The sequence below is a fragment of the Brachyistius frenatus genome, unplaced genomic scaffold (genome assembly GCF_029030835.1).
Source record: "Brachyistius frenatus isolate BFR_SWC_R1_liver_20210118 unplaced genomic scaffold, ASM2903083v1 Contig_10, whole genome shotgun sequence".
Taxonomy (NCBI): Eukaryota; Metazoa; Chordata; class Actinopteri; family Embiotocidae; genus Brachyistius; species Brachyistius frenatus.
Genome location: NW_027210609.1, coordinates 6,695,777 through 6,722,550, shown reverse-complemented (window position 1 = coordinate 6,722,550; position 26,774 = coordinate 6,695,777). Strand labels below are relative to the sequence as shown.

The window sequence follows — 26,774 nt, the reverse complement described above, 5'->3', positions numbered from 1 at the left end:
TTCTTATTCCTTTGTAATGCAAACTTTGACAGCTTCACTCAACTTTTTTCTTTCTGGGGTTGTGATCTGACGAAATCAGTGTGTTATGTTTATGTGGTGTTTGGTGTGCTTTGTTATTCCCTCTGAATCCAATGGAGTAAAATGCCTGCTGTTGTGGGGAACAACAGAGTCGTAGTGTTTGGCCTCGTGTCTGCCTGTGCCGAGGAGTTGACACACTGGTCAGAGCGCCAGGCAGCTGTGGTGGCTGTGTGTGTGTGTGTGTGTGTGTGTGTGTGTGTGTGGGGGGGGGGGGGGGTCACATCATTAGCAAAACTACACGAGATCAGAAACACAAGCGAAGATGTATTCGACTGAAGACCTTGGATCTGGTCCAGCCAAACAAAAATGTGGTTTTACCTCTGACCTTGCTGATAGCCTAAAATGAAATGTCCTGCTATAAAGTATGAAAACAAAAATGAAGCGAGTTACTCTCCAGAGGGCAACAGAGTAGACTGACATGAGATTACAAGATCAGGTCTCCAGAATTGATTTTTCTTTTTAAAAGGCAACGTTTACTTGCAAAATAAAGCCAATAATGATTTTTTTTGTTTGTTTGTTTGTTTTTGTTTGTTTTTAAATCGACTGATTAGTGTTAGGAAGGTTACTTTTCAAATGTGATATGTCAGATTAACCTGTTGACAATGTGATAAGTAATGTAACCATTTTAATTACTTCATGAAAGTAATGGAATTTATTAACTTTGATTAAATTTGTATTACTTTTCTGACAGATGTTTTCAACTGTGCAATAAACTCAAAGATCCTAAAAATAAATCTAGACAGAATACACCTTCCAACAGAACTCAACATCGATTACTGTCAAACATGAATTAAGATTGAAAAATGTTGATTCTAAAGCACAACCACCAAGAGAAATCACGGATAAAGGAAAATGTTCCTATGACCTCAAAACAATTTCACATTCAGATTAACGCTATGCTGACAGATTGGATTACTTTTTAATCCACATTGACTTTGGTCATTGATTGGCTGGAAATTGCATCGTCACAAAGCTGAAAACAGAACTGTTTTTCTGAGCTTGTTGTTCTCACAAGAAGACAACACCAAAAACATGATCTCGTAGAATATGTTGCATTACTATAGTTTAAACCAACCAACAGTAAAATTTAAACGAGCACAACCACGAATAACTACAGCAGAAAAATGCCCAAATGCGGCAGCAACATTAATCATTAACCCTGAGTACCGGGAGTATTTCCAGCATATAGAGTAAACTTTTACTTTAGATATTTCAAGTATAGTTTGCTGATAATACATATATATTTGTAATATGTTCAAAACTTAAGGTGTTGAATGCAGGACTTATACTTGTATATTGGAGTATTCTCACAGTGTGGCATTATTTACTTAAGTAAAGGACACGAATACTTCTGCTCTGAACATAAACTGCGAATGTTAACATGCAAAGCTAACTATCTTACAAACCGTAATCAAACAGCAGCATTACTTCAAAGGAACATTTGGGATATGTCTATGCTGGGAACTGGATTTGGGAAGTTTACACTGCAGCCAAACTTGCCATCCCTTATATCTTTTTTTTTTAGGTTTATTAGCTGGAGATAAATAGGACTTCAGTTCAGTTGGTAAAAATCGACATGAAAGAAAAACATGAAACGAGTCCTCTTTTGCCTTCAGTCTGCAGCCAATGACTCATTGTTTCAAGAATTTCAAGTAGTAAATCTACTATCATTATCATGGAAAACCGCATGCATGTCATGAGAGAATGGAAAGCTTGACATGCAACGTCAACACTCATTTCATATCCGACTTTACTTTAGCACTTAATTTGAAATGAGCAGCTGAACAAAACACTGCTGTTCTAAAATAATAATTATAAAACCTGCATGATGGAGTTCACATTTAAGATTATTCTGCTGCACGTGGACTTAAACTTCACGGCAAAATGTTTCATTTGAAACTACTGTGCAGTAAACCGCTTTATAATTCCTTGGTATCTGCATGAATCACTGTACAGTTTCCTGGAAACAGCGCGGCAAACACACACACAGAGCACATCTCTAATCCTGCTGCCATGTATACACTGTGTAATTATAATCAGTTGCCATGAGCCAACAGGCCTGAGCGTCATTAATCAAATCAGAATCAGCGACGGAGATCTGACTCGGCGAGAGCGAGACAAAAGTCCTGCAAGTTGGAACAATCATATAAAGAAGAAGACGACATTGACAGATTGAGTTCACTTCTGAGTCATCAAGTCTCCAATTCTAAATGTGAACTGCGACAACGTCTAGCCCTCTCAGTGTAAACTGCAATAAAGAGCAGGGTTGGAGGCCGAGCGGGTCATTAGGTCACTGCACCTCTCCGTCTCTCTCTAGTTACCCCCTTTGCTGAACATGTCCCCCGTCACCGGGGGCCAACACCACAAAGCTCCTGGCAACCGCCCTCCGTTCTCTCAGGTTGTTGTGGCTCCCTCTCACCGCTGATCAATTAGAGAGTATTGACGGTATGTGGACACCTGATTCACTTGGTCTTGGTCACGGTCACATGCTACCAACAGGTGGCGCTTGTCGTCCAGCAAAAGTGGGCTTTGGTTCATTTACAGCCACGTACTGTATTTGAGGCTCTGTAGATGACGATGTCTGTCTGTCTGTCTATTTGTCTATTTGTGGGTTACCTCGAGATCAAAGCTGCTATCGGCTCAATAAGTGTTACTAAGTTTCACGGATGACTTTCAAACCAGACTTTTAAGTTTGTGTCACTGCTGAAGGCTAAATCTCAAACACAAACACGGCCCAGACAAGTGATTTTGTGGATTAATTTCAGGACTTACTGCCATTGCATGAGTGAATTGACACACAAGACAGTCGCTGTGTTTACATTTTTGCAAACCCAAAATACAACGCGTGCACGCGTAAGCAAGACGAGGCTCAGATTGGCAGCATCACATGGGGCTGCAATTTGTCTATGTTTAGTTGTGAGGCAAATGCACACTGGAAACTGCATTCCTGCTTTAAAACCACAGCTTAGCTTTGTCTGCAGCCTCTATCCTAATCAGACCATGGGAGCACTGCAGTCTCCGAGGAGACAGCCTCCAGCTTCACTCTCAGTAGCCACAGAACATCTCAGAAATTCATCTTTACAATGTCCTCAGCTGGGGGCAAAAAAAAACGGTGTAACCTGAACTTTCGGCACACACAGCAGCCGCATGTTAGCATGAACAGAGAGAAGACATCATCCTACTTCGAGTTTTAAACAGTACAGCCTTATAAAAAGGGGGGGGATTAACAATTGACTGGAAACTGCTGAGGTGACAGTCGACGAGGATGTTGTTTATCCCGTCTTGGCACTTAAAGTTCAATCACATTATTATGAAGAACAGGAGAGCAGTGACCTGTCAACACAACACAAGCCGCACAATCAGCGTTATCCAGAGGACCCCTCCCCCCACCCCACACCCACCACCACCACCACCACCACCCCCCACACTGTATGTGTTTTTCTATTTAAGTCTCCTTGTGATAGAGAGGAGGGACAAAGGGGAGCAGGAGATACATATTCTAGTGTGTTCCTCTCTCCATCACTTTGTGCCTCTCTGCATCCAAAGCATCAGCACAGAACGGTAAGGCCAATGCATTGTTGCTACACTAAATGTTAGCTATTACTTCATAGACAAGAGGTTGTGTACTTTTCCTCCCACAGTCAGTATTAATGGTTGTGCAGGGACGAGAACTGCTTTTTCCTTTGGACATGATCACTTTGATTAGACATTAAATAAAAGTGTTGGTATTTTTGGGGGGGCAGGGGGTGGAGGGGGTTCAATAATATGGCACAACATCTTACCAGTATTACATTCAGGCCTCAAACTAATGATTGCTTTCATTATCAATTAATCTACACGGTTTTCTTGATAATAATTTGTCCTATGCGTCAGCAAATTTTAAAAAACTGTCCATCACAAGTTTCTTGAATTGAAGGTGATGTTTTAAATGTCTTGGTTTTTTTCTAAACTGCAGTTAAAAACTCCAAAAGTCTCAGTTTACCATCATAGAAGAAGAAGAAGAAAAATAGCCACAGCTGAGAAGCTGGAACCAAAACTTAAACTATTATTCAATAATCACAATCGTAACAAAATATAGTAATTGATTAACTAATTAAACGACACTACACTTAATGTAAAGGAAATACTGATCAAATCCCTTCCCACAGTATATCAGTATATGTAGTTTGATATGGCAGCATTGATAAATATTGTGATAATATAAATTCTGTATAGAATGTATTAATTGTTAATTGATTAAATAGAGACAGGAATGCCGTTTCTTTAGTTAATCAAGGGAATTAGAAACCTGACAAAACAGTCCTCCTCACACAAAGATACAAATGATTTTTTATTAAAAAAAAAAAAAAATTGCCATAAGGCAGTCCTATTCATCGATTTGCAATAATATGTCTACAACAACCTAATATTATTTAATCAATTCAAGAGAACTATGCAAGTAGTTTCACAGTCGATTGTTAAAAGTATTTTTTTTGAGTAAAATTCACAAACATGTTTTTGCCCTTTAGCTTCTAGATTGTGAGGAAGTTCTGCTTTTCTTTGTCTTGTGTCTAATATTCATTATTTGGTCAGTTGGTTGGTAAAGTTAACTGGTAATAGCAAAATAAAAAAAGTTCAGGTCGTGGGGTTGAAAAGAGGAAACGTTATCAGGAAGAGCTGCCATGTTGGGGGGTCTTGTATGTTTCTTCTTATCTGCCATCACTTAGCTTTTTGGCAGCAGAGTGTGCTATCAGCTCTGAGAGGCGACTGGATGATTCTGTCCAGGACTAATGACTGATAAAGATTAATGATAAACAAAACAAAAACAAGGATCAACCACTGGTATGTTACGGAACAACTGACACATCAATATGAATTCTAAAGGATATTAAGGGAAGATAACAGTTCTTAACAGATCTATAAGTGAGGTATATTTCCTGTCTTGTAACACTATACAGCTGACTGTGGTGGAATGAATGTATAGTGGAGCTAAAATGGAAACTATAGTTAACACCCGTTGGGGCTCTAGACCCAAGTGGTCCCCGCTGTCGAGCACTTCAGAGGCAAAAGGTTTTATTTTTGTCTTCCAGGGGGAGTTGAAATAACCAAGATGCCTGAGAAACCGTAAGTGTATTGTGTTTCCGCCATTGTTTCCATTGCCAGCTGAAAGCATCAGTGTCATACTGTCATACAGCACATGGGTTTTATCAATAGAAAAACAAATTAAAGACAACAATAGCTCATTCTAGAATTGCTGATTCTTCATGTCTATACGTGAACGCTGATCTTGATTGCCTGTTTCTTTTGTGTTCTTTTCTATCCACAGACCAGAGGTAAGATTTGACAAAACAATCCCACTACTTTAAATACACGCACTTACATTAGGATTAAAGTAGACTAATAAATGTCACAGTATGATATCAAATCTTGTGCTTTTTTGCAGAGGAAATCTAAAATCTCAGCTTCTCGCAAGCTCATGCTGAAGGCGAGTTCTCGGCACAAATTTTTACCAGCAGCTTTGTCAGTCAATCGAACACTTTGATTTACTTTGGGTCTGGTGTTTCAGAGCATGATGGTTGCAAGGGCCAAAGAGGAGCTGGAGCAGGAGATGGTAGAAAAAGAGGAGCAGAAAGAAAACTACCTGGAAGATAAAGCTCCTCCGATGCAGACCAGTAGCATGTACTTATCAGAGCTACAGGTATCATTGCACATTTACCACTAATACGCACACTAAAACTACCTATGCTTAGTGAAATATAGTTATTTCATGCATGGAGTGACATTAGTATCAAACGAATTACTTCTCTTACTTCCCACACAGACACTGTGTGAAGAGCTACATGCCAAAATAGATGCGGTGGATGAGGAGCGGTATGACATCGAAGCCAAGGTCATGCACAACAGCAGAGATGTGAGAATACATGACTGTAGGAAAATGGAAAATGTCTACGTCAACCGCAAATATTCATATTCAAAGCTGCACATATGACACAGTGTTTACATCACTTTCCTCCATACTTTCCCCACAGATCAAAGACCTGAACATCAAGGTGCTGGACCTGCGAGGGAAGTTCAAGAGACCCAACCTGAGGAGGGTGAGAGTCTCTGCTGACGCCATCCTGCGCTCCCTACTGGGCTCCAAACACAAGGTGTCTTTGGATCTGCGAGCTAACCTGAAGTCCGTCAAGAAGGACGACACAGAAAAGGTGAGTTCAGGAAAAGGACCGGCAGAAATACGGACTAAAGTGTCATCAGGAGCCGGTTTGTGGCCAAAAGACAATGATGCATATAATAATTTACTCTCCACGGCACACAAACTGCAGCTGTAGCTGAGATGTTTTTCCTATTTGCACACTGGGTCTTCAGCTGACTGACAAAGTGTGCAACACATTAATCTATTAATAAAAAGGCTTCACAGGCAAAAACATGGAATGGAGTTATTGTAGACCAAAAGCTGTAAAAAATATACATACAAATTTCAAATTAACCGTACAAAACATTGTTTTCCTTGAATCTAACTACCCTAGAGTCATAAACATGTAACATCTGTTCTGTGTGGGCTGCAGGAGAAGACAGTGGAGGTGAGCGACTGGAGGAAGAACGTGGAAGCCATGTCAGGCATGGAGGGCCGCAAGAAGATGTTCGATGCAGCAAAAGACCCCAACCAGTAAAGGAGAGTGTCACTGAACAAACAGCTGGCTTACATCTAATGTAAAATACCATCACTTGGAATCCAAAAAGGCAAATCCAGGCCCAAAATCAACACCTGCACACCTCACAAGGTCTTGGTATCTTATATTCAGCATTTTGTCTCAAAAATGTTTTTTTCCTTCCTGAAATAAACACATGCAGTCTCTCCTCACACTCTCTGAGTAACTTTTTGGTTTTGCAAAAAAAAAAAAAGCTTGGAGTGATTTCTGAGTTTTTTTGTCAGCAAAAGTTCAGCAATCAGCAAAATGAAACCAAGTGAAAAACAACACTGCCACATGCATAGTGAAGACCCACTTTTAACTAGGATATAAATCCTGGCCCAACAACCAGACTCCTATTTTAACTCCTATTTTAGTCCAGAACAAGAACCACACAGAAGTCAAACTCATCACCACAAAGAATCCAATTACATGTTCTAAAATGCAAATAAGGTAAAAAAAAAAAAAAACACACCACAGCATAACTGCAAACAGGTGCAAAGAGAACTGCAACATGCAACATGCAACATGCAAATCAGCAAGACAGCCACTCACATTATGCAAGTTAGCACAAACAGCATACACGTACCTGGTGAGGAGGCTTTGATACCAGCGAGGAATGAATCCTTTGGTTGGAGTCAAGTCTGTCATCATGGTTTGCAGGACAGGAAACTTCAGCTGTAGCTCACCTGAGGGCCACAAACAGAGTCCCAGAGCGGCTGCAAGGACCTGTACGAACTCCAGTACTGCCTTTACAAATACAAAGCTGTCCTGAGACGACATGGCCGCACTTCAGCGGGTTGAGCATCCTGTTCAAACACCTGGTGAACCATGTGGGCGGGGCATCAGCAGTTTAAATAGCCCGCTTCACTTGCTGCAACGAGTGGATGTCAGCAGAGCAGCTGGTCTTCAGGGCTTCATGCCACTCAGCCCCTCTGATAAAGAACCAAACGTCTCACTGTTTGCTGTTATTAACAAGAAGAAGTCAAAACATATATGACTGGACAGTTTATTGAACACGAGAAGACTTTTGATTTAAAATATGTACTTTCATTTGAAATAAGACAGGAAGTTTGATCCACTGATGGTGACTAACTTTGACAAAAGACATTAAATTTGGGCTTGACACGGATGTTGTACTATTGGCCACAGCTTCATTTTCCTTTGCGGTATATTCTGGAAACTCGTATATCTGTTTGCTCCAATCAGCAACCAGTGCAATAAAATTAAAGTAAAGCGTTATTTTCTAAATGTAGTTATTTTCTAAATGTACAGTTTGCGTATCAAGTGATTAATACTGAATGGTTAAAGCTGTTCTAATGGTTAGAAAATGAATCTGAGGTCTACGCCCAGTAGGATAAAACTTAATCTTCAGTGGAGTTTGGCTAGACGCATATATTTACACAGTGACTTCTAGTCTGGGAACATCAGGATACAGCTGTTGCCAAAAAAAAAAGAAAAAAAAAGGCAGCATTTGTGTTGGTGGTCTTTGGGAAAACACTTTTACCATATAACCACATTTGAGTTAATAATAACATTTGCAACGAAAGCAGTCAAACACACAAAACCAAACATTACATTAATAAATGGAAATAATTATTATCATATTGATAGAAAATCCTATTTCATACAGATTTTTTTTTTTTTATGTCTGTGTAATCAAGCTGAGGAAGGAGTGGGTTGAATTTGAACGCAATCCCAGAATTTGCTGTAATCCTGGCTAAAACATCCCTAGTACAAGTCGGCATTTTTCCTTCAATGCACCAAAAACCTTTGCTTGTCCCTCAGGCTGTTTCTTTTTCAGGGAATGAGGACAACTCATAAGGAAGACACTTAATGAGGAACACTAGTTTATGATCAAGACGGTGCAGCATTTGAACTGCCTGCAAGAATATGAATGATATAGCTCCCATGATCATGTGTTTCTAATTGGTTGTTATTCATATAAAACAGATACATTAACAGATCAATGAACAATGCTTGAATTTGAATAGGATAACAAGTAGAAAATGGCTCGAACAGGGATAGTATTTATCTGAAAATGTAATGTTTTCCATTTGAATTGCTTCAAACAGCTTTATCTGAACTGGATCACAGATTAAGCTGCTACTAAAACTAGATGCAAAACATATAAATGCATTAAGATGTGGGATGTCTTATCCTTTGATTTATTTTTTTATTTTTTTTACTCTGCCTGACTCTCTTTATTAACTTCTCTCTTGTCTTTTACCAGAATCAAGAAAACGCTTCTGAGTGTTCTGAGGGAAACTATAGAGTGAGAAAGTTTGATCGACAATACCTCTACACCTTCATGGTTCATGGTAAACCTTGCACGGTGCCTTGCATTGTATTTTATTAAGGGGGCAGTCTTGGCACAGAATAATCTTTATCTTATCTTTTAGACAATAATGGTGATGGTTGATTATCACAAGTATTGACAAATAACTGATCTATGGCACCTTGTAAGACCTTATAACTCTGGTTCGGGTTTTACCTCAAAGTCCAGGCCTTTTTATATACCGTCTGTGGTCCAGGCAGATGGTTTGGTCCATCCATGTACGTTTTCATACCACAAGGTGGCAGTATCAGCTCACAGTCGGTTTACTGAGATAATGATAGATAATTCTAACCAATTAGTAACGTCAGAACACAACATTAATCACAAGAGGGTGTATTAATAACACAGTAAGTCCTGAAGGAGACTTGTTTGAGCTGAGGCTCTCTGTCCAGACTGGTGCCATGCAGGGTTAAATGAAAATAGGCCTGAGGCTTTATGTTGTTTGTTTCAGTTGACTCAGGTGCCAGATGGGTGGGGTTTGAATCAGGAGGAGAAAGTTTATTCAGTCAGAGGAAGGTGGTTGGAAGTTAAAGCTGTGATTGGCTGACCTTCATAACTCTTCCTGACAAGTTTTGTTGTACCACACTCAACAGAATTTATTAACGTAAAATAAACATTTAAAAGCAAACTATTGTAGTTTAATTTTATGAAATAACCAAAAAGTCATAAAAAGTATTGTAACTAATGTTAGAGACCTTTCTGTGGTTATTGTTCATGTGATTGTTCTGTGACCTCAGATTTGATTCACCTGTTCTGCAGTCAGAGGGTTTGCAGCTTTTACAATTTTACAGTATTTATGTACAATATGCAGGAGCTTTCTTCCTATTTACATTACAAACAGCAAAGAAAATCGATCATTTGACTATTTGCTTTCAAACGCCTCAATTATTTAGGGAACAAACATTTGAACTTTCTTATCATATATAAACAACCAGGACAAAAAATGGAAACAGACGGTAGACTCCAGGCTTGAGTCAAACTTACATCATAAAAATGACAAATTCGAATTTGATTGAAACAACTTAATACAAATACGTTCCCAAGGCCTGTGTGTAAACAGTGTTGCAAACAGACACACACACACACACACACACACACACACACACACACACACACACACACACACACACACACACACACACACACACACATAGCCTACATGAAATATAGTATACATGAAATAATAACACTTTTTGTTATCTAGCTAATAAATTAAGATTCTGGTCGTTGCTTTTGTTTACACATTTTTCTGAAAGTCAAAACTCATGATGCCAAAATACCTCTGGCGTCCCTTTCCTTTCACTAAAAGCTTTTCAAAAACTCCACCAGTGTGAAGTTTACTGTGACAGATCTCCAGTAAACTGCAATTCATTTCACCAACAGTGCTCCATCAGTACATATTTAATCATTAACACTAACTGTCCTTTAGTGCCAAAAGTTTACGGTTTTGCAACATATCATGACGCAAAACTGTGCACAGATTTCTGTGGACTTTATGAAAACTTTACTTTCTGATGACTTAATGTGACTTGATTAAATCCTTCAGAACAATAATTATCTTAATATTTGATATCTGTATTAGGCCTAAAAAGAAATTACTTAATTCTGGAAAAAAAAAAACAACATGAACAGACCTACCATAAGTTGTTGTACATTAATGTACACACACTTTGTCATTTTAAGTGTCAGCTGTCAGAGACCTAAAACACTTATTATTAACTTTTCATTTTGCTTCTGGAGATTAAACGTATGTAGCTTGACTTAGACACTTGACACAGTGCTTGTGAAGTCACTTAGACAACACTTAAGACTTGGTGGATTGGATTTGGCAGAGGATCTAAAAAAAAAAAAAACAGCGACCTCTCCGTTAACAAAGCCACAGTTGGGCTGTAAGAGGATCTCTTTTTTTCAACAACCCTCACAAACAGAGCAACATTCACAAGAAACATCTGTTGTTGAGTCATCATCCCGACTGCGGGTCCGATACTACATCCCATAAACACTGCTGGGAGTATCAAAGGGCTTGGCATGTTCATAAATGGTGCTGTTAATACAAGCTATTGCATGTAAGGACTGAGGGCAGACTAGATTAAAGGCAAAAGGAGTTTTATTTCCGTCTCTGCCTTTACACGCTGTAATAGGAATAATGCCTAATAATTTGATTGCATAACACATATTTCTTCGGGAATAAACTGCAAGTAAAATTTGAGGATGTGGTATTGACTGGCAGAATCACAGAATGAAGTAACAATGAGCAAGAAGTTTATTTTCTTGGAAATCAGAGGAGCTTGAGCCGTGCCTCCGTGAATTCATATGCACACAGGAATAGGTTCACCATGACAACCTACCTAATGTCAGGCATACCTGAGAAACTGAAACCTTTTGAGGAGCAGTAATCCTGCGCTGTTCGAACGAGGTTTTGAAAAGGTAAAAATAGACAATGCAAGTCCATGGAGAATGCATGTTTTCCCATCCTGGTTAATGCTATCTGCCATCTGTTTGCAGGTATGTGCCCACCCATTGTAGACATGGGCAGCTTGCCGCCATGTGATCTACTATTGGGTTTAAAAGCTTACGGCCCACATGAGAAGGACACAGTTGACAATTCCCCACTGAACTACATCTGAAGCACACATCGCACGATCTGGGTAAGTCTGGCTGCTCTTCTTATTGTCTTTTTAGACTGTAAACGGAGATTTTGGAATTATATCGAATCTAAAAATCCTCAGTTGTAGCATGTTTGCACCTTTCATACATGTAATTTCAAGCTGTCATAGATGCAGAATCAGGTATTGCGCTCACATGTGCAGGTGCTGCATCCTAAACATGTCAGACACAGAAGACGCCACATATGAGTGAGTACATGATTCATCTCTGCAGAGATAAGAGTGATGTTAAAGTGATGCCAGCACAGATGGAATTAATTGTTATGCAAATATTTTTATTTTTCAGAGGACAACGTAAGTCAGTTTATGAACGCACACTCACGGGCCAGATAAGTTTTTACACTTTGTAATTACAGTCGTTTACAGACTGCAGATTTCTGCATGTTGTTCTTGAGAAAATGTGATGCTAAACAGCAGCTTCAAATAGATGCATGTATGTTGTGATAATGCTGCATGAATGTACATTAGAAATGCCATGCCCACATTTACTGTGATTGTGAAGTTCATTGCTGACCTCTGCTCTTTGCCTCTCTTTGTGGTGTGAAGGAGAGGAAGATATTGTTGGTATGTACTTAAACACAAACAATATCTATGAAAACAATGCAATTTGCTCTTGAATGCATCAAGCTTAAGAGACTACTATTTCTGCCACTGTTACCTGCTTTAAACACTTTGAGCCTTGCATTTTAAACATTCTTAGTTTCTTAACGCACTACATCTGTTAAGCTGCTGGCTTCGCCGCACAGCTTACTGTATTTTTGGCATGATGGTGCCACTGTAGAGGCAGCTGCTGTCCTTCAGCTTTTCTGACAGATTGACCTTTGTCCTCTCAGCCAGCCCTCTCTGTCTGAGACAAGAGATTGTACACCTCATATAAATCCCAGTGGATCTGTCCTTTCAGTTTAAATGGTGCAATGGGTCGCCATCAAAGACATAAAGGGTTGTACCTCTATTTCTGTCCATGAGGGCCACTGTGCGGCCTGCTGCTCCTGAAACAAGGCAGCACCTGTCTCCCTGATGGTGCCGGTTCTACTTTACTCAACTCAACTCGCTTTTGGTTTCAGGCATTTTTCTGGATTGTCTTTTGCCACTTCAAAGGGCCCCCTCAAGGCATTATTATAGTGAACACCGCATGAAACCACCATAACGTCATTTTCAAAATCACCTCAACAAAATTGCCTTTTACTTCTACAATTCAATGTTCCACTGACAAAAACAGCCAAAAAAGTTCATTGTGGGCTTCGTGCCTCTCCTTGGACTTCGTGTCTCTCCTTGGACTTCAGTCGTGTGAGCACAACACCTCGAGGGCAAGCACTGCTCTGAATCAAGCGGCAACCAACAGTAACGTCACCCATTGGTTTGTGAACTACCGTAACGAACCCTGCGTTCCAATATCCATAGTACCATACTATTTAGTATGCCAGAAAAATATTCAGCATGTCCTAATACATAGTATGTTAAATGTAGTATGCCAATAGTACCAGGATGTCCCACTACATCCCGTTGTGTTTTGCCATATGCAGGCCAGCAGGCTACTCATGCTGTTCTGAACCACAATCCTCTGCACGGTGGAAGATACGTCACATCGACTGAGCCGCCGAGACAATCGGTGGCGCTAATGCTCTGCCTGCAAAATAAGGAAGAAGAACAAGCATTAAAAATAAAAGTAGTTGTCCTAAAGCACATCATTTTTCTTTTTACTTCAAATTTCGCGCAACGGATCACGATGGATATGACCCAAGAGGGTCAAAGTTCAAAGTGCATTTTTATGACTACGTAAAATGTCCCAATTGTTTACATACCATATGCAACAATACATACTTTTTAAGGGTAGCTGCAGTACATATTAAAAGTAAAAAGAAATAGTATACGAGTCGGAACGCAGGGAAAGCCTCGAGTTTGACTTCTTGGCTTTCGCTGAGATGTCGTCATGCTAGTTGGGAGCAGTTTGGAGCCAGAAGTGACCATATTTGGGACTAGCTGAGGTGGAGCGAGTGGTGGATCTGACCTCGATCTGATTGGAAAGCAAAGGACGCTACACCAAGCCCACCCATTGTGGAAACCTGACTGCACCACAGGCCTGTCAATCAAACAGACACGCCCCCCCCCCCGCACCGCTTTTTGAAGCTTAATATATAATTAATGATGGGAATATTTTCAGATGGACAGCCAGAACACTGACACAAAGGAAGGACTTTAGCTAATGAAACCATAACATTTTGTGAAAACATTTTATTGAGTCTGTAATTCATGAAAGAAGTTGAGAAGTCAGCCTTATTATGATAGTTAAGCAGTTTATCCAAAGATGTATCATTGTCAGGGCACTTATTTCAGTTTTCGTGAATGAGTTAGTTCATTTTTTATTTTTTTTTAAAGGCTTAAAATATATAAAAACCAAACAAGCTGAGGATGTTTTGAAGAGTAGACCTCTGACCTCTTTATTTATCCAATTTTTTTTATTTTCTTAATTTGACTGACTTGTTTTCAAACAAAAATCGTTTTAATAGCTTAGTCTATGTGTTTGTAATGTACTGTTTATATTAAATTCAAATATATTTTATATGCCAGATTTTATTGTTACAAAAAAAAAATGTAATTTAAAAAAAATTATATAAACCCTATGGTGATGACCCTAGCTGCCCTTGCATAGCAACAGTAACCAAGAGGGCAGGGCCTAGAAAATGGCTTTCGAATGTCATCAGCAATGGTGGCCCTAGCTGCAGTTGCACAGCAACAGTAGCGGAGAGGGAGGAGCCTAGTTGCAGTCGCCTAGCAACAGTAACCAAGGCATTAGAACACAACAAAGAAGTTATTCTTATGATGTCATAATCAGGCTAGTTAATTGGCTTTCAAAGAATTCCATTCATATTGCCTTCCTTTCAGCCAAGAGGACCAGACTATATACACTCTGTGCACACTCTGACTACATAATAATTCGAACGAAGGACACATTCTCACACCGCGCACGATCTTACAAGATCAACTACATTAACACTTTACACACGATCATTTTGTCTGAAATGGCTTCATTACAAAGATGTACTTACAGGGCTCTGGTGTTTTCGTCACAGGATAAAATCAATGAGGCCCAATTGAGTAATTGGAAGCCAGCCCCACCATCTGAGAACCAAGTGAAGAGGAAATACCCGAGCAAGACTGCTGCAGAGAAGGATGAGTCGGATAGAGCCAGATATATGGAGGTTCAACAGTATGGCAGTGACAAAGGATTCAGCCAGTCAGTCAATGCAGCACTGATCAATAAGGAAAATAAGATGCTGATACAGTTCAAGAAACAAAAGGTCAAAGAAGAAAAAGAGTACAACAGGCGGGCTGACGAGGACATGACCCGTTTTTCTATAGAAGCTGGAAAACAAGGGGAGGAAAAAGCTTGCTTGCAAATCCGTAAAAGGCGGGATGTCGCATATTACAACCTCGAACAAATAAGGCAGAAGAAACAATTGAAACAGATGGCGGAAGAACTGAAAAGAAAAGAGGGAGACTATGTAACGAGACTGAAAAAAGAATATGAAGAGGAGATTGGAGCTCGGGCCTTACAAAATGCAGAGTATAAGAAAAGAGCCACAACAGAGCGGCTTGAGGAAATCTCAAAACAAAACCTTGGGAAAAACAAAACGGCAGAAGGCTTGTACATGGATGAATATAGAAAACAAATTCAGCGTGAAATGGACAGAAAGTTTCAGCTGGGGAAGAAATACCAAGCTGAAAGAATAAGACAGCAGCAGTTACGCTCAGAAAAAGCAGTTGATAATTTGGCAGCCATAAAGAAAAAGCAGGCTGAGTTGATGGCTCTGGAGCAGAGTAACATGGGTGAAGGTTTAGATGAGCTAAAAGCCAAAGAGGCTAAACAGCGGAAGGAGAACAAGGAGAAAACGGCTGAAATGTTCAAGTCTATAGCAGAGTCCAGAAATGCGATGATACGGCGGAAGGAGGAGGAAAAATTAACTGAGCAAAAGAACAATTGGGAGTGGCGTGAACAACAAATCCAGACTGAATACTTGTGTAATATAAAACAAAAGGAAAAGGATCAAGAGAAGAGACAAAAAAGGATCGGTGTTAACGACGTCAATTTTGCCATGATGGCAAAAAAACAAGCCTTTGCTGAGCAGCTGAGGAGGGAGGAACGAATGACCGAAGCGAAGATCGCAGAACAGGCTTCTGAGATGGAACGACGCCGTCACCAGCATCTCCACGGTGAACTTCTCAAAGCTGTGGGACTCCTTGACATTCCTCAAGATGAGTCAGACGAGGATGAGGTGTCCGACGACCAACAGACTGGTGGTCCGTTGTTCGAACACTGTATGTTGCATTGCCCTCTACTCCATCCGGAGCTCAACATCACGCCTGTTCCAATGGAGGCCAAGGAGTCCAGCAGTCTACCACAACCTCGAGAACCCGCACAGCAGAATTTTGCTCAACGGGAGTACGTTGGATGTATCGACTACAAAATGTCCACCAACACACATCAGCCGACAAATGTTGTCCTCCCACCCATTTGCACAAGCAGACAGCAGCCCACAAAAACTGTCCACCCACGCGTTTTCGCAAGTAGAAAGGAGCCCACAAAAACTGTCCTCCCACGCATGTTCGCAAGTAGAAAGCAGCCCACAAAAACTGTCCACCCACGCGTTTTCGCAAGTAGAAAGGAACCCACAAAAACTGTCCTTTCACCCGTTTCCACAAGTAGAAAGGAACCCACAAAAACTGTCCTCCCACCCGTTTCCACAAGCAGAGAGCAGCCCACAAAAACCGTCCTTTCACCCGTTTCCACAAGCAGAGAGCAGCCCACAAAAACCGTCCTCCCACCCGTTTCCACAAGCAGAGAGCAGCCCACAAAAACCGTCCTCCCACCCGTTTCCACAAGCATAGAGCAGCCCACAAAAACCGTCCTCCCACCCGTTTCCACAAGCATAGAGCAGCCCACAAAAACCGTCCTCCCACCCGTTTCCACCGACCAAAAGCAATGCACAGACACTGACACCAAGGCCTCTCAGCAACCCTCAAAGGAACATTCACAGACACTGACCGAGACTCAATCGATCGATTCAGACGACGAGGACATGAGATTCAATTTCCACCGACGCCGAACAGATATCACCAAATTTTGAGAAAACGTCCCGCGAGTGTAGATAAAATGGCAATAGCTATTTTACAATTTAAATCTTTGACCGAACACACCGCAATACCCGCAGTTAGTAGACAACGCGTTTATCCCCTGAGCCACAGCTGCACACATAGGCTATAGTCAATTAACTTGATCTAATTACGTTAACCCCCGCCCCAAACATAAATTCCTAGAAAGAACAGTTATAGTTTTATTTAAAAAATGTTGGATAGTGGTTTGATTTTGGAGGCAACCACTGAAATCAAATAGCACCAACCAAACAAGTAAAACTATTACTATTACTACTAAACTACTAGCCCCCCAAAACTGTCCTTTCACCCTTTTCCACAAGTGGACAGCAGCCCCCAAAAACTGTCCTTTCACCCTTTTCCACAAGTAGACAGCAGCCCCCAAAAACTGTCCTTTCACCCTTTTCCACGAGTAGACAGCAGCCCCCCAAAACTGTCCTTTCACCCTTTTCCACAAGTGGACAGCAGCCCCCAAAAACTGTCCTTTCACCCTTTTCCACGAGTAGACAGCAGCCCCCAAAAACTGTCCTTTCACCTGTTTCCACAAGCAGTTATAGTTTTATTTAAAAAAAATTTGGATAGGGGTTTGATTTTGGAGGCAACCACTGAAATCAAACAGCACCAACCAAAAAAGTAAAACTATTTAAAAAAAAAAAAAACTGCAATGCCCAAACATCAAAATAAAACTACCCCAAACATTATGTAATATTTAAAAAAAATAAAATAAACCATTCAAAAATATATGATGTATCGACTAACATTTCTACCACTGCAGGAACAAGGCTGTATTTAACGCAGATGATATTTGGATACAGTAACCCGTGCCTTCTTGCACATTTACAGTTTCAGCATGAATACAGCAGTCATACCGTTTTTTAAAACAAGTCCTTCTCTCATTAATATAGGCCTTAAAAAGGCTGCCGTGGGGTCGCTTCCTGTGAATGCTGAGATCAGCTCCACCGTCAGGACAGGAAATCCACACAAAACACACAAAATCATATACATTTTAGTCAAAGCAATTTTGTAGTTGATATGTATTTAATTATTTTGTCAAAACTGTGATGTGAAAACTATTAATTAATTTAATTGTTGCATATCTTGACTGTTTCATTTAGAATTCTTTGAAGAATAATATACTCTGCATAACTGCATTCAGCTGAATTTGATTGAAAACTGACAGCTGTGGTTATTAGATGTGACACCACAAGCTGATACTCCTCTAAACCCGAATTTCTTTAGAACAGATATAGGCCAGTAAATATAACTCTGCAAGTGCATTGGCTGCCACACAGGGCAGGAATAGTTAATTAAAAACAAAAACAAAAATGGTGTTTTCTTAAAATAATTAGCCTCTTATTTATACCATAAGACATCTTACAATGTTTAATGTTTGTCATGTTATATAGATTGTTCTGTTTTGTTCTATGACAATAAATGGTTGCACCTATAACACACACACAATGCTCTGCTGATACTTTACTTTCAGACTCTACTGCACTATTAGCTTAAGTTAGGGTATATTAGTGGACTTCTGAACACATATCGATGGTACCAGGTACCGTCCAGTGACAATGGAAAACCAGACCCAAAGCGAGTGGAGGATGAGCCGAGCTGGTACCGTCAGTGAAGAAGGGGCTTTAGTGAGCAATGTAGGTCAGGTTATGTTCTCAATAGAGGACCTCAGGGAAGGAAGCAGCATGAGCACAATGCTCACTTTCATTTTCAGGCCTGTTAGAGGTCCTCCTACATGCAGGTTGGTTTACCTACTTTGCAGTGAAAAGAGGCTGAGTTTCTCTCGGGGAGACTAAAGGTTAGGATGTTTTTTTTTTTTCCCACAGAGGCCCAATGAGGTTAACACACAGCAGAAAACCTAGAAGTAACTGAAGGAAAGCTGGTGGCAGAATTCTAAAATACATTTTCATGCTTCAGTGACATCTGAATATTTTATTTTATAATGTATAATCAGCATTGGAATTGGATTTACTTCCATGGAACGTATTTACTTGGACAGCATTGTTAAAAAAAAAAAAAAAAACATTGCATGAGCATCATTGAAATCAAGCCAAACATACTATATTACGAATATATATATATATATTTTTTATAGAGGAATGAGTGGATAAAATATGTACTGAAACAGCAGACCAGTACAGAACATTTCAACAATGCAAGTCAGAATATAAATCCATATATACTCCATATATATGAGGAGGTAGAAAAGGAGGTGGACGGTAGTACTGCTTATGCTAATACGTCTACATGCCAGTTATAAACAGACATATCTTTGGTTTTAACACATTGAAATGTAATTTTTAGAATACATAATTAAGACATTTAGACTGCTATTCCATGAAAAACATAATTTTTTCAAGTGCTAAGAAAAGACAGTCCTGTTTTCAGCTTCATGACAATTAATATTTCAGATTATCCAACTGTTTTATAAATGCTTCATGGAACTAAATGACCAGATTTGCAGATACATGGTTTTCACTGAGCGGTGGTAATACAACCTGTGATTCTGTTCATCAATGTACTCATAGTATCTGCTGAAAATGTGGTTATTGTTGAGTTGCACAGTTTGGTTTATAGCAGCATATTTAACACCAAAACATAAATTATGTAGGTTTGTGCAAGGTAAAAATCTATTATGACAGATTTTAAGCATTTTTCAGTTACATTTTGCTTTTTCTGTACAAAACTAAGCAGACACGTCTGAAACAGGACTGATGCCTTTCTGTCTTTTGTTAGTTGCTATTTTACTCTGACACTCTTCTGTTTTCTTTTTAATGGATAAAAAAAAAAAATAATAATAATAATTTATGACAAAAAATTGGTCATTATGAGCAACAAAAATGACCACAATGTGCTCATACACAAATCCGTTGTTTGTGTCTTTGTTGCCGGGCAGGGACTCAACACATTTAAGTTATCTGTGATGATAATCTAAAGCCGCCTCTTCTTTTAACTCTGGAAGACAAACATGTCCACACCTGCATGCCTTTCTTGTCCATCAGCACTGACAGATGATCATCTCACTTATGTGCGCATGAGTTCCTTTCAACTCCCACATTATTGACAACCTTGTCTTCCTTTCAATCAAAAACCAAGAGGAGAATATTGAGTGTTAGTCAACAGTCACACTTTGATTATTTGGCCTCAGCTAGTTTTGAATTAAATCAGTGTTAAAAAGAAAATACATCAGCACCATCGTCAACATATGAAACCCACACATTTTAAAGAGATTCTTATCATTGGACCAGCAGTCTGCAGGAGGATTAAAGGTCATGGTCTTTAGTAGCCTTGGTTTTTATCTCTTAGAGCTGTCTGGAGTGTCATTGATCTCTACATGTCAGTGTGAGCTCTCTGCAGCTTGTCTGCTTCACTAAGTGCTGACTTATCACTGACCTTCTCCTCTTTCAGCAGATGCTGAAGAAAATGAAGGAGGTATGAATAGCTTATTTACTAAGAGCAGAGGCGTCTGTGTGTCTGCGTGTGAGTCGGAAGAGAAAAATGTTGCTGCGTGGGTTTTTTTCATGCACTAAGTATTTCTTTTCTTTTTTATAAGCTTTCTCCAAAACTAAGGGTTTTATTTTGTTTTTTCTTATTACGGATACACAGGAGAGGCGAGGCCCAAGCAAAAGTACGAGCAGAGTTTACAAATATTTGTATAAGTCAAACTAAAATTTAAATCAACTTTGGAAACATGACCAAGTCAAAACACTTTTTCTTTTTTTTTTTCTCCATCTTTCTCAGGCCTGGTTTCATGCCTTTGGCAGCTCCTAAGATCCCAGATGGAGAAAGAGTGGACTTTGATGTGAGCTCATCTCAGGACTGATCCACATTTACTGCTGCAAGCTGTTCTTTGGGCTTTGGATAACTTTTTTCAGCTCACATTTCTTCCTGTGATTTCAGGACATTCATAGAAAACGAATGGAAAAGGACCTGACTGAGCTGCAGACTCTGATTGAAGATCACTTTGAGAAGCGAAAGAAGGAGGAAGAAGAACTTATTAACCTCACGGATCGAATTGTACGTCTGTGTCTTCTACTGCATGTGCAGTTTATCATGGATCCAATAAGTGGTGTTAAAGTTACAGTTTGCGTTTACAGAATTTGTTTTGGTCCTTTTCTGTATCAGGAGAAACGCAGGTCTGAGAGAGCAGAGCAGATGAAGATCAGAGCGGAGCGAGAACGAGAACGGCAGAACAAACTAGCAGTATGTACAATTAGGAACGTTTTTATTAAAATCACATTTACAGATCATAACTAAAATACACTATTTAATCAAATATCTAGATAAAGTAAATACATGATTATTTAGTCGTCTATCTATGAATTATACTTTAATTTGGCCAATTTCCATTAATGTTACTGATCAAATTAGTGTAACTGAATGATCAAAAGTACATTTTGCCCTCCAGGAAGAGAAATCGAGAAAAGAAGAAGAAGAAGCCAAGAAGAAAGCAGATGATGATGCAAGGAAGAAGATGATTCTGTCCAACCTGAGTTTCACTGGATACAATGTGATGATTCTGTTGATCATTAAAACGTCATACAGTCTGATAAGAGGCATACGACATGCTGTGTATTAATATGCATCACCACGTGTGCTTCATACCCACCCAGCAGACACAGACAGGGGCAAAAAGACAAACGGAAAGAGAAAAGAAGAGGAAGGTCCTCAATGATCGGCGCAAGGAGCTAAACATCGATCACATGAAGGAGGAAAAACTCAGGTAAAAGGACACAATTAAAAACTCTGACTTTTCACCCAAATTTATAATTAGAGCTCTGTCAATTCATTTGAAATATTTTCCATAACCAATCTCAGATCAAATTCCAGCTCATTTATCATCTGAACACAATAAACTGCCTTCACATTACCGTCTGTGCTGACACAGGGAAAAAGCGAAGGAACTGTGCGACTGGATGCGCCAACTGGAGGCAGAGAAGTTTGAACTTCAGTGCAAGTACACAAAGCAGAAGTACGAGGTAAAACAGAAAGTCGTGTTGTCTCATTACAACATCAGAAACACTGAATTAACAGATTGTAGGCTGCAGGCCAAAATACAAACAGACCATGACAGAGATTTGTGTCAACATCTACCAACAGGTTTCTTACGAAATAAGCACTTTGCCGTGAGAATAAAGTAAAAAATAAAAAAAATAGACAAAGTAACAGTGGAAGTGCTAAAAACTGAAATATGACAGATTTAATAGTCTGTTCCAGAGTGCTGCAGCATTGCCCAACAAAAGCAGAGAAAAGACAACTACAGAGAAACTGATGATAAAAAAAAAAGAAGTCATCCAAACATTTTACTGGAAAAGTCGTCGACTAACAGGTTCGTTTGATTATTGGCCAGTTGAAGCTTTCCAAAAGGCTTTTCCTTATCTTTACACAAAACCTGTTCTTGCAGGTGCAGAATGAACTAATAAATTCACATACAACGTTGTACATTTTGTAATGTGGCAATTTAACAACAGCAAGTCATGGAAATTCCCCACAAAATAAGTTACTGCAACTGACCTCTCTTACGTTGAGCTAGTTACCTGTTGTAATGGAACAATTAGGAGTGAGCCTATGTTTTTTTGGTCAGCTATGTTTCATCTATATGGGATACTAAACTGTATTACTGCCATAAAAACAAAAAGGAAAGAAAAATAATCAAAATTAAAACTGCAAGCAGTGATGTACGGGCCCTCGCACTCCCGCGCGCCGCGTATCCCCGCTTAAAGTTGCTATTTTTGTCTCGTTTCCTGTCTCCAGCAGGGGGCGCTGGCGAGCCGTTTGGCCACGCCCACTCGCAAAACACATATCAGATGTATCCTCTCACCACGCCGGATGTGTGCGACACGTTTCGTGAGGTTTCAAGCATCCGTTGATCTTAAACATCAACTTCCTGTGTCACGGCGAGACATCCAACTTTGCCGCATCGTCACGGCGACGCCCATTGACAAAGTCGAACGAATGTCTCAATATATCATCAACTACATGTTTAGGTTATTGTGACCCGACTTTAGGTTCATGGGATCAACCAGCTCGACGTAGAATGTGAAAGTATGAAAAGTGTCATTTCCACCGGCCAACAGGGGGCGCTATGACTATGAGCGAATATTACCACACAGGGGTCTTCAGGGCGGGGGACTGTTATAAAGTAACGAAAAGTAACGCAATGTAACGCAAAGTAAACGTAAAGTAACGCAAAGTAAACTTAAAGTAACAAGTAACGCAAAGTAACGAAAAAAAAAATGAAGCTCGGACGTTTCCTTGTGTTACCTGTGTATTTTAAAGCTGAATATCACGTTTTATATTTGTACACTGAGAGCTCATCACACTCCTGGTTTTATACACCTTAGTTTGAACTGTGACAAAAAAAAAAAAAAAAACTATAGTATGACTTTTTTGATGATGTTTTTGGATGAATACATACATTGCTTCCACTGTGCCTGTTTTAGTATACAATAGGGGTTGTTTTTTTTTCGGTTTTATTTGATTATTATGCCTTAGCATAACTTCAAATTTTTGGGATGAAAAAAAAGTCATACTATAGTATGACGTTGTGGACAAAACACTACGCCTGGACTTTTTCCTCATATTTTAGACAACATACTAAAGTATTAAGTATTTAAAAAAAAATTTGGGCCCAAAAAAAACATCATATGGCGTCATATATCGTATGACTGTTTGGTGATTTTTGGGTCGATGAAAAAGTCATACTATAGTATGACGGTTTGGACGACCTGTGTGACTTATTTTTCATATTTTATACGACATACTAAAGTCTTAAGTGATTTATATTTTTTGGACTGAAAAAAAATGTCATACATATGACTTTTTTTTAAATTTTTGGGATGAAGAAAATCTCAGCCGTTCCTTTTATTACATTTCGCAAAGTTTTTATGAGGGAATTTCATATTTTTTAATGACGATGTAATCATTTTATGATGTAAAGTATTGCTGCTTTTCTACTCCTTTTGCACAGATCACCGTGCTGAGAAATCGGGTCACTGATCATCAGAAAACGTAAGTCTGTTCTGCTTTCTGCTTTCTCACACATGTATTGCATGAAACCAAGTGGTAATAAATTATTTCATTTTTTTGGACAGCAGACCTTTCACCCAGATGGGCGGAAACACAAAACCATGACAAATAAGTGAGAAAAGACAGAAAGCAAACAGTACGCACAATAATAATCAGGGAAACCCTGCTTAGAATCCAAAGTCTGACCTCATGTAAAGGTTTTTGTAGTGATCTCATCAGGTTTCCACCTCCTCCCATTCCCCCTCCCCCCTGCTTTTCTTACTACACCGGTCTCCATTTGTTTGAGACGGCATCATTAACCGGGTTATTGTGCCAGATGCCCGACAGCACGGCTAAAGTTTCCTGAGCACACCTGACCAAACAGGACCGGGGAAACAAAAAGGGTTCGCAGATGAGAGGTATTTTAAGAAAGGGGCAGCCTGGGATATCCGTGAACAACAAATATATTCAGTCTCAATGGTGAGAGATGGTCTGTGATGGAGGTACAACAGCTGACAGATCTCGTCTGCCATGTGACATCATCCGTGTTCATGTAGCTCACAATAAAACAGTGACTGATCCCTGCTGCCATCCAAATCATCCCTCCTGTTGATCTCATGTACTGTACGCTGCACCACAATGTACTACAATGAGGACTCCAAACAAAACTATACAAATGCCAGAATTGTTTTTTTTTTTATCTGCAGAATTTTGCTTTTCAAACCAACAACAACGTGACAGCAATTGAACTTTTCAAACAACTTTAACTTTGAAATAGAATCGAATAGTGTCTTAAATGCAAAGTTCATCCAAATTCAGACAAAACAGCTAATATTCATTTTTTTTAATAATAAGTTGTCGGACATAGATGCCGAAAACTATAACTTGTAACCACCTAAAATGGATCAGTTTATGCTTTCATGGGTAAACTGCAGGGGTCAAGAACCTGTGTAGCAACAGCAGATAAAGATAGCAGTCAGCTATTTGTTAACAAATCCCCTTCCAACAGGACACCGCTATGAAAAGCTTCAGTTGCTCCAGTATCCGAGGGCTGCAGCAGCTTTTTGTAGGGTGGAGGTTCTAAACCTAGGGGTCGTGTCCCTGAAAGGAGTAAAGATAATATTTGAAGTATGAGATTCTAAAACATAAATCTTGAAAATTAAGTAGTACAGTAAAAAAAAAAAATTACACACATTTCTACACATTGAAAATTATTCAAATTAAATTAAAATAATTAAAAATGTTCATTTGAGAAGGGAAAACTCTCGTCCTGCAACTCGCTGCCGTTTACACAGTGTCACAAGGACTTACTGCTTTGTTGAACAGGATGACAAGCAAAAAAGACTCTTACCTAATGTAATGAGAACGGCAGTTTCACAATGCCTTCTCAATACGATTATGGTCTGCAGATGTTCAATGCAAGTTCAGGAAAACATTTAAAGCCAAGCTTTTCAAACTATGAGCATACATTGCTTCTCATTAAATCAAAACGTTAGGATTACAGTTTCCTTTCATTTCCAAGAATTTCCCCGAAATTGAATGCAGTTACAGAGAGTGATTTGTTTCCATAAAAAGTGAATTTCTAGTGTTCAAACGTTTGAAGGAAAGGCACAATGACCGCAGCCACTCAGCTCAGCCGATATGATTCAACACATATATTTGTGTGTTTCCAATGAAAGGGAATATGCATTTGAGCAGTGCAAATGAGCACTACCTAGGTGATCGTGTGCTGACTGGTCTGATGAATCTCTGCCGCCTTTCTCTTTATTCTCAGCTCAAAGGGCAGCAGGACCAAGCGTGGCCTGAGGAAGTAACATCACACGTCAAGTGGAGGAAAAGTGGCGACGTCAGGCATCCACGAATAATGTTTTCTAAACACTTGAACATGCAAGAACAAAGCTACAACACTGAAAATTTAAGACGCTCTTAAAAATCGTACCTGTGAAAAGAAGTGCATGCTTATTTCACCTGAAGAAATGTAGCAGTCAAACAGTTTCTTGTAGCAGATCACGTGGTGCATTTTGTTAATTTGACACTAATCTGAAAGAATATTTTTTAATTTAATCTAATATTTTTGTCCCATGACTGACTGTCACTTTGAGAATACTTTGAAAAGCAAAGTTGAAACTAATCAATTGTTTTTTTTTTCTGTGTAGGGTTTGTGATTGCAACCAGTAAAAAAAAAAAAAAAAAAAAAAAAAAAACCTTTACATAACAAACTGGGAATAGTGTGTTATTCATCTGTTGTCTTTGGGCTCTCGATTTGTGGGAACTTTCGGCTGAGCATCAACTGCATGATCATTCTAAAAGCCGCACCTTCTTTTATGAGGCCAGATTAGGTTTGCCAAAATTGGGCTTGTGTTGAATTTATCGTGTGGCACATTCGGGTTTGTTTACTTTGGCTAAAATCCCATTTTACCGATGGCTTTTGAATATTAGTCATCCAGGCAGGCTTGATGTTTGCGGGCAATGTTCGTCTTAAATGAGCACATAAATCTATCAGCACTAAATGAAATAATTAAGAAAAGCGATCAGATGTGCCAGAAGTCTCATGAAGCTAAATATTACCGGCGACCCGAGATTTCCCTCCTGGGGGTGGATTATGTGTTTAGAACTGTGGAGGAACAAAGTTCAACTCTACTGAACAATTACATAATACACTGAGTGCAACAACAGCTGCAGAGCCTGGTTCTAATATCTTGTTCTCAAACATCAGAATAAATCAAGAGGGTGGAGTAAACGGGATAAGAGAGACGTGTTGCTAATCTGCCCGGAAGCATTTCAAACTCTTCAGCCAAAACTTAAAGGGGTATGACAAGAGGTGAGAAACTCGTTTGTGCTATAACACTGACC

At 39.5% G+C, this 26,774-nt stretch overlaps 3 protein-coding genes across 6 annotated transcripts; all 3 read left to right on the top strand.

The window, feature by feature from the left end:
• The first annotated feature begins 5,282 nt into the window (after positions 1–5,282).
• On the top strand, positions 5,283–6,921 carry LOC138616659 (troponin I, slow skeletal muscle-like). The gene is made up of 5 exons (XM_069691122.1): positions 5,283–5,542; positions 5,624–5,755; positions 5,879–5,968; positions 6,087–6,263; positions 6,624–6,921. The coding sequence occupies exons 1-5, from the start codon at positions 5,462–5,464 to the stop codon at positions 6,726–6,728; spliced, it is 585 nt and encodes a 194-aa protein (XP_069547223.1). The 5' UTR covers positions 5,283–5,461; the 3' UTR covers positions 6,729–6,921.
• A 5,364-nt stretch (positions 6,922–12,285) lies between these two features.
• Positions 12,286–26,746, top strand: LOC138616657 (troponin T, cardiac muscle isoforms-like). Of its 4 annotated transcripts, none has more exons than XM_069691120.1 (11): positions 12,286–12,314; positions 20,325–20,345; positions 20,520–20,541; positions 20,655–20,715; positions 20,814–20,930; positions 21,039–21,116; positions 21,322–21,423; positions 21,530–21,636; positions 21,802–21,892; positions 23,884–23,924; positions 25,696–26,746. In XM_069691120.1, exons 4-11 carry the CDS (start codon positions 20,665–20,667, stop codon positions 25,733–25,735), a joined length of 627 nt encoding a protein of 208 aa, XP_069547221.1. In that variant the 5' UTR covers positions 12,286–12,314; positions 20,325–20,345; positions 20,520–20,541; positions 20,655–20,664; the 3' UTR covers positions 25,736–26,746. The 4 variants fall into 4 exon arrangements, with proteins under 4 accessions (XP_069547221.1, XP_069547220.1, XP_069547219.1 ...); XM_069691119.1 differs by having other exon boundaries at positions 21,527–21,636; XM_069691118.1 differs by having other exon boundaries at positions 12,300–12,314; positions 20,322–20,345.
• On the top strand, positions 13,360–17,798 carry LOC138616654 (cilia- and flagella- associated protein 210-like). Its single transcript, XM_069691114.1, has 2 exons — positions 13,360–13,416; positions 14,822–17,798. The coding sequence occupies exons 1-2, from the start codon at positions 13,369–13,371 to the stop codon at positions 16,874–16,876; spliced, it is 2,103 nt and encodes a 700-aa protein (XP_069547215.1). The 5' UTR covers positions 13,360–13,368; the 3' UTR covers positions 16,877–17,798.
• Positions 26,747–26,774: the final 28 nt, after the last annotated feature.

Bases quoted from the DNA above. Each gene is read 5' to 3' on its own strand.
- LOC138616654 (XM_069691114.1), top strand. From the start codon at position 13,369: ATGCTCTGCCTGCAAAATAAGGAAGAAGAACAAGCATTAAAAATAAAA. The intron at 13,417-14,821 runs GTAGTTGTCCTA...TTTTCGTCACAG, and splicing joins AACAAGCATTAAAAATAAAA to GATAAAATCAATGAGGCCCA.
- LOC138616657 (XM_069691119.1), top strand. From the start codon at position 20,665: ATGCCTTTGGCAGCTCCTAAGATCCCAGATGGAGAAAGAGTGGACTTT. The intron at 20,716-20,813 runs GTGAGCTCATCT...CTGTGATTTCAG, and splicing joins GAGAAAGAGTGGACTTTGAT to GACATTCATAGAAAACGAAT. The intron at 21,893-23,883 runs GTAAAACAGAAA...CCTTTTGCACAG, and splicing joins ACACAAAGCAGAAGTACGAG to ATCACCGTGCTGAGAAATCG.
- LOC138616659 (XM_069691122.1), top strand. From the start codon at position 5,462: ATGTCACAGTATGATATCAAATCTTGTGCTTTTTTGCAGAGGAAATCT. The intron at 5,756-5,878 runs GTATCATTGCAC...CTTCCCACACAG, and splicing joins TGTACTTATCAGAGCTACAG to ACACTGTGTGAAGAGCTACA. The intron at 6,264-6,623 runs GTGAGTTCAGGA...TGTGGGCTGCAG, and splicing joins AGAAGGACGACACAGAAAAG to GAGAAGACAGTGGAGGTGAG.